At 42.3% G+C, this 7,385-nt stretch overlaps 1 protein-coding gene across 1 annotated transcript in view; it reads left to right on the top strand.

Annotated features, from left to right (window-relative positions):
* The first annotated feature begins 1,454 nt into the window (after window positions 1-1,454).
* Window positions 1,455-7,385, top strand: part of FCHO2 (FCH and mu domain containing endocytic adaptor 2) — a 63,335-nt gene continuing 57,404 nt past the window's right edge. Inside the window, exon 1 of the mRNA XM_048502962.1 lies at window positions 1,455-1,585. Within this exon, the coding sequence (XP_048358919.1) occupies window positions 1,533-1,585 (53 nt within the window). The 5' untranslated portion in view covers window positions 1,455-1,532. The remainder of the gene's footprint in view (window positions 1,586-7,385) is intronic.

Genomic DNA, 7,385 nt, shown 5'->3' with positions numbered 1-7,385 from the left:
TCCTTTCCCTAGAGATCAAAATCCATAACTACAGAGCTTCTAAAGGGTTGCTGTTTCAGTACATGAGTAGACCATGTTCACCCAGATAATGCAAGAAACCTTCCAGTCAGCAAGGACCAGACGCTTTGTTTGCCATCCACTACTTTCACATTCATTTTCTCTATAGGCACTTGTGCATGCCTGAAGCTACGGTTCTTTCTACTGTTACAAAGTTACAGTATCCATCTTGCACTTCCAGTGAAATACAGCCTGATCCCAGCAGTTTGTTCTGTTTTCAGAGGGTCGTAGCATCTTGTCAGATGAATACCTGGACTTGTCAGATCTAAGCCATCTGACTAGTCAGGTTCTTTTGGAGACTAGAGCATGAGCAGAGGAATAGCTGGTTATTTTGTCTTAGGGTGGCTGGAGGATGTGGTGTATTGCTGAAAATTTCAGTAATTGCTTGGTGATAGCTTTGCAGGAATTGCAGTACCATGACTTGGCAGAATTTTGCAATAATTTATCTGTGATATTCAGGAATAACCTAAGCCCAGATTAAACTGGACATAGATAAAGTGTTTTTTATTTATGCATTCTAAATTGCGTGTTGATCTTTTAGTTGCATTCTTAATACATATTTTGTGGTTAAGCATAGAAATGTCTGTTGTGATAACACCATTTTTGCTTTTTTGAAAAACCAAGTTGAATGAGGAAGCAGTAGTGTTCTTCTCCTCCCCTCCCCTTGTTATTTTCAAGCTCTCTTTATATTGATATCCCAAAATATCAAGAGAATTAGAGGTCAGTGTTGTGTGAGTAAGCTTTTCTGTTACTTGAAGCCGCCAGTAATATGGAAGGGAGGGCAAGGAAGAAGGTGTACAAAGCACCATGAGGGTGAGGGAAGACTGGTTGTGGGCAGAGGGAAGATCTCTGGGATAAAGCTGTGCTCACTGCCAAATCTTCCCTCTCTGGCAGTGAAGCAAATCAAAAGTCACACTTTCTGAAAGTGGTCTTGTTTGTCTCAGAGAGAATGGAAAGTGAAAGTGGGGCTTGAGGAAATAAGTCCATACAAGAATTCCTGCTGCGACGGACCCTCACCTTCATCACACATCAAGCACATTGTGCATAATCAGTCATAGATCATGACTTAAAGAATATGCAGAAAAGGTAGAACTTGTCACTTAAGGTAACTGGCTACCATAATAGAGGAATGCATAGCATTTTTGGAAGAGAAACTTCCAACAGTGAACCTAGGAAATGTCCTTGTTGTGGAAAGTAGCAGAGTTCAATTGACAATATAAGGAGGCTGAGTTAGAACAACTAACAGTCCTAGCAATTGAGGAAGAAAAGTAGAGAGAAAATGAATTAAGGTTGAAATCCTGGAAATAACTTGATATTGTTAATAAGGCCTCGCGTAAGAAATTTGGCTTTTAATTGGTGCATGAATAGGCTACCATTGTTCTTCAAATGTCCTAATTTTGTGATTTCTAACTTTATTGTTTTGGTTTTAATCTTAGGGGGAAAAGAACAATGGTTTTGATGTCCTTTATCATAATATGAAACATGGACATGTGTCTACAAAAGAACTATCAGATTTTATAAGAGAAAGGTGAGCATTCTCATGAGCTTGTTATTTTGGCATACCTGTTTAAACTTTTGAGGATTCAGAGTTTGCTGATTATGTATCAAAATCTTTTACTCTGTTAAACACATGATGCTGTATAAAATCTACTTTATTGATCGTATTAGTGAACCGTGATAGCTTTAGTTTAAAAGACCTGTCATATGTGAAATATTCTTTGAAGTGTTCCTTTTTCATTGTGGTATAAATATTAATTTTTATGAATATAAACTTTATTTTGATTGTCTTGACTGTTACATTTATCAGGTCAAAGTCTTTGTATGCCACTTGCTCTCTTTTTTAGATTAGTATAGTATTGACAATAACAGTAGCACTGACTTTCAGTGCAATCTCTAGTTCTGTATAACCATGTACTTTTTTGTGGTTGTTGTTGTTAATATGAATAGCATTCAAGACCAGCAAGGATAAAAGTCAATGATTTTAAAAGCTGATTTTTTTGTTTCAACTGTAGCAAGTTTTTCTTTAAAAACAAACCAATCTGAGCGTATCCTTACATTTTCAAGACTCTACAAAATCCTCCAATAGGCTGATATAGGAGAAATGTTTTAAGAACAACATTTTCCAACAGTTGCTAGTTTCTCAAAGATTAAATTTAAGTTGGGCATATCAGTTAAGAATTGAGTCAGTTGAGCTGGGAGACAGAACTGAGGAAAGAGCTGCTGGCCAGTTGAGTGTTTATCTTGCTGTTCCCAAACAGCTGGGGAGGATTAACTGTGGGTGCTGTGTGAGAGGATGGTGTGTGAGTGCTAGAGGGCTCCTGGCCTGTGGATCTTAGCCTGGGGACTAGGGATCCCATAATTAGTTCAGCTTTCACATTGCTGTGCCTATCAGATCTGAAAGTCGTAGGTTAGAAGGTGATCAGGGGAAATGGCACCTGGGGACAACATATGCCTTGAGCGCCCCCCCCCCACTACCATGCCCCCCATGCTTGGGGGTGGCTCGAACTGGCACCACAGTGGCAGGCCAACTCATGGGCTAGCCTGCTGCTTCGGTGCCCCCCCACCCCGAGCCGCCTCCCTGCAGGCTGCCTGCTGCCCTCCCCAAGCCGCCCCCAAATCCCGCACCTGAGGGCCTGGGGAGGGAAGGAGGTGGCTCAGACGGGCACCACGGCAGCAGGCCGGCTCTGTCTTTAGGCTCCTCCCCTGCATTGGCCCAGGTCTTCCGAGCTGAGTCTGCACAGGGGAGGAGGGTGGTGGCGGCGATTCCCCCCACACACACACACACACACCGCTATTGCTCCCGGGGTCCTTTGCCACCACCACCCATCCTTGTGGTCTAAGGTGAGAAGACCAACAGGCATTTGTGGGGGATTTTAGTGGGAGACCTTTGTGGGGGAAGCCCAGAGTTTTGTTTTAGTATTTATTTAGGACTACTGAATATGGATAGTGAGGGTGTTGCTGCAGGCACTTGCAAGAGCTGTGGTATGTTTATTTTTTTGCTGGAGGATGTAGCTAGCTACACCTTCAGCAAGCGCAAATTGGTTGCCCTCTTGGAAGAGAATGTCCAGCAATTTAAGGCGTGGGTATCTTCTCTTCAGCATATGAGGAAGCATGAGGATTTTTTGGACAGAATGAAGCAGACTGTCCTGGATGAGGAATGGACAGGGGATATTTCTGAAGAGGAGGTCAGCTCCCAAACACGGGAGGTAGACATTTGGAACAATGTGACACATAGAAATGGAAGGACCAGAGATCGTTCTGTGAGTTTAAAGCTGCAGAATTGATTTGAAGTTCTTTCCCTTGTCAGTGATAACGAAAAACAAGCCCATGAGCAACAAAGTCAATCCTCAGAAAATGTGTGGGTGATTCAGCACATGGACATGGTGTGGCCCCTGCCAATCTCCAGAGGAGAGGTGTGATGGTGGTAGGGAACTCCCTGCTGAGGAGAACAGAAGCTGTGATTTGCAGGCCTGACAGGATGTCTCAAGAGGTGTGCTATCTCTCTGGTGTTAAAATCTGTGATGTAACAGAGAGGCTTGCAAGACTCATCAAGCCCACTGACCATTATGCCTTCCTTTGTATGACACTGCAGGAGATAGCTTTCAGGATATCACAAGGGATTTTGAGGCTCTGGGTAGGAAAGAAAGATCTTAATACACAGGTTGTCATTTTGTCTCTCCTCTCAGTTGAAGGACATGACCCAGGGAGGGAGAGAAGGATAGTGAAGGTGAACAACTGGCTTTGCAGGCGGTGCCACCGAGAATGTTTTGGCTTCTTGGAACATGGTCTGAGGTTTCATGAAGAAGGACTTCTAGCAAGGGATGGGTGGTACCTCATATTTGTTGACAGAAACATTTTTGTTAGGAGGCTCACAAACCTGATCAGGAGAACTTTACAATGAGTTATGATGGGAGACAGTATTCTTGAGAGCAGGAGTTCATGAAGTGTTATAAATAATAGTCCAGATGTTATAGAGAGAGCTGAGTGAATAGTTCCAGAATGGGAGGGGAAAAAAACCTTAAATAAGCAGCCACAGGGAATGATCTTAGATGTCTCTACACTAATGCACAAAGCATGGGAAATAAACAAGACAAACTTGAACTCTTAACACAGCAAAACAAATATGATATAATAGGCATGATTGAAACCTGCTGAGATCAGTCTCATGATTGGAATGTAATAATTGAGGGGTATAACCTATTTCAGAGAAATAGATCAAATAGGAAAGGAGGAGTATCAACATTATATGTCAGGGATGATTATACCTGTGAGGAGTCCATTACTTAAATTGTGGAAGCCAGATTGAAAGCATCTGGGTAAGGGGGAGAGAAAAAACAGCTATGTCATTGTGGGGATCTATTGCAGATTCCCAAGCCAGACTGAAGACTTCGATGATGCCTTCCTGGAGCAGATGACCAAATTTTCAGAAAGGAGAGATGTAGTAGTATTGAGAGATTTCAGTTATCCTGATATTTGTTGGAAGTCAAACTCTGCCAAGAGTATAAGGTCCAACAAATTCTTCACTTTCCTTTTATTGTCCAGAAGGTGGAAAAGGCAACAAGGGGATCATGTGTTTTAGAGCTGATCCTAATTGACAGTGATAACCGGGTTAATGGAGTGAAGGGGTGGAATTCCTAGGTGGAGTAACCATGTTCACCTGGAATTTGTTATACAGTGGAAAAGAAAGCCAAGTGTAGTCAGACACACATTCTAGACTATAAGAAAGCTGATTTCAGTAAACTTAGGAAACGATTGCGTGTGATCTTTTCGTTAAGAGTACTAAAAGAGTAGGGAGTGCATGATTGATGGAAGTTTCTTAAAAGTGAGATCTTGAAGGCACAATTTCAAACAGTTCGAATGAGGAGGAAATACAGGAAGTATCTAAAGAATCCAGGATGGATGTCTAAAGAATTTTCACCTGTAATCTCAGGTGGGAATTCTTGAAGAACAGGAGAAGTCTCAACAGAGGGTGAATATTGTCCCCATGTTCAAAAAGGTAAAAAAGCAGTCCCAATCAGCCTGACATCAATACCAGGGAAGAATGTAGAGATAGCTACAGTATATAAGCACTTAGAGCAAAAGTGGGGAACCTTTTTTCCTGCCAAGGGCCATTTGGATATTTATTACATCATTCGTGGAACATACAAAATTATGCCTGCTATATTTGGTCAAACATTTAATTGACTCCTAATGTGATGGATGGCAACCTCTAGTATCCAAATAGAAGTCAAAGTTCTCCTGAGGGCGGAGGGAATCTGGGTTGTTCTCTTCCTGTTACTAGGAGGCAGAACTTCTCTGAACTTTTTACTTCACTTCCTCCCTATAACGGTCACTTCCTTCCGTTGACAGTTATGTTCCTGCCTCATACATGTGGCACAGGGGCAGTGGGTCCTCCCCAGCTGAGCCACTTCATTCTGAAGGCTCCTCCTGCCTCTGCACTTGCCGCAAGCTTCCCTGCCTAGCCCAGGAGGGTGCCCCCATCCTTATTTCTGGCTGCAGGGAAGTACTGGGAGCAAGAGCCTTGGAGAAAGCGCCTGGGGAGCCTTTGGAGAGCCATTGACACCGTCCTCATGGGGTTCTCAAAAACAAGTCATGCCAGACTAATCTTATCTCTCTCTCGCGCTTTCGCTCGCTTTTTTTAAATAGATGGACAAGCTTGGTAGATGAAGGGAATGCTGTGGATGTAGCATACCTTGATTCAGTAAGGCCTTTGATATTCTTGCAAAAAAGCTACCAAAATGTGGGCTAGACAATGCTACTGTTAGGTAGATTTGTAATTGGTTGACTGACCAAACCCAAAGGGTGCTCATCAATGACTCATCTTCATCCTGGAGAGAAGTGACTAGTGGGGTGCCACAGGGTTCTGTCCTGGGCCCTGTGCTATTTAATATTTTTATCAGTGACTTGGATGATGGAAAAGAGGGGACGCTAATCAAATATGCGGATGGCACCAAGTTAGGAGGGGTAGCTAACACCCCAGGAGACAGGCTCAGAATTCCAAATGACCTGGACAGATTAGAGAGCTGGGCCAAAAGTAACAAAATTAATTTCAACAAGGAAAAATGTAAGGTATTACACTTAAGCAGAAAAAATGAAATGCACAGATAAAAGATGGCCGACATCTGGCTTGACAACAGTACATATGAAAGGGATCTGGGAGTCTTAGTAGTCCACAAGCTGACCATGAGTCAACAGTGAGATGTTGTAGCTAAGAAAGCCAATGTGATTCTGGACTGCATCAATAGGAGTATAGATCAAGGGAAGTAATCGTACCATTCTATTCTGTGTTGGTCGGACCTCTCATGGAATAATTTATCCAGTTCTGGCACCACAGTTCAAGAAGGGTATTGACAAACTGGAGCATGTCCAAAGGAGGGCTACCAAAGTGGTATAAGGTCTGGAATCCATGCCCTGTGAGAAGAAACTTAGGGAGTTTGGTATGTTTAATCTAGAGAAGGTTAAGGAGTTATATTATAACCATGTCTAAATATTTGAAGGGATGTCATATTGAAGAGGGAGCAAACTTGTTTTCTGCTGTTCCAAAGACCAGGACACTGAATAATGAATTTAAACTACAAGAAAAGAGATTCCACCTAAAAATTAGGAAGAACTTCCTGACAGTAAGGGCTGTTCATCAGTGGAATATGTTGGCTTGGGGTGGGGGTGGAGTTTCCTTCTTTGGAGGTTTATAAATAGAGACTGGATGGCTGTCTGTCAAGGGTGCTTTGATTGTGTGATCCTGCATAGCAGGGGGTTGGCCTGGATGGCCTTTGTGATCTCTTCCAACTCTTGTGATTCTATCAGATCAAAAGGCAGTCATATCCTTTGATACAGCTCACAAAACTGTAGCTTGTTGAGAGTGGTACGTTGCAATATTATATTCAAGGAATTGGGTGCTAAGGCAAGAAAGCAGCCCCCAAATGGAAAACTTGGTTCTCTGTCAGTCAACCCTGTTTTCATAACATAGGCAGCCATATGGCTTTCAGCTGTATTAATATGCTTGCCCCATCCTATTTAGTCATTGACACACAATGGCCACCTTTTGCTACCACTGGGTTTCTAATATGATGATTAAGATTTTTTGTTTTCAGATACCTCCTTTTCTAAATGACTTCAATTGTTGTTTATTATAAATCCCAGTCAGCTGCCAAAAGTTTATTGCTATTATTATTCTACCACTCTCATTTGAGATACCTTATTATCTTTTTAGTGGTGAACCCTTAAGTTCTCCTTGGTTTCAGTTCCTGAACTATTTATACTTTACAGGATTGTATGCAGCCGCAGAGCTTGTATACTGCTGCACTGGTATTATGCGATGAAAAACTAGG

This window comes from Sphaerodactylus townsendi, linkage group LG07, assembly GCF_021028975.2.
Source record: "Sphaerodactylus townsendi isolate TG3544 linkage group LG07, MPM_Stown_v2.3, whole genome shotgun sequence".
Classification (NCBI taxonomy): domain Eukaryota; kingdom Metazoa; phylum Chordata; class Lepidosauria; order Squamata; family Sphaerodactylidae; genus Sphaerodactylus; species Sphaerodactylus townsendi.
The sequence above is the reverse complement of the archived record's forward strand: the minus strand, read 5'-3'. Positions and strand labels throughout refer to the sequence as shown.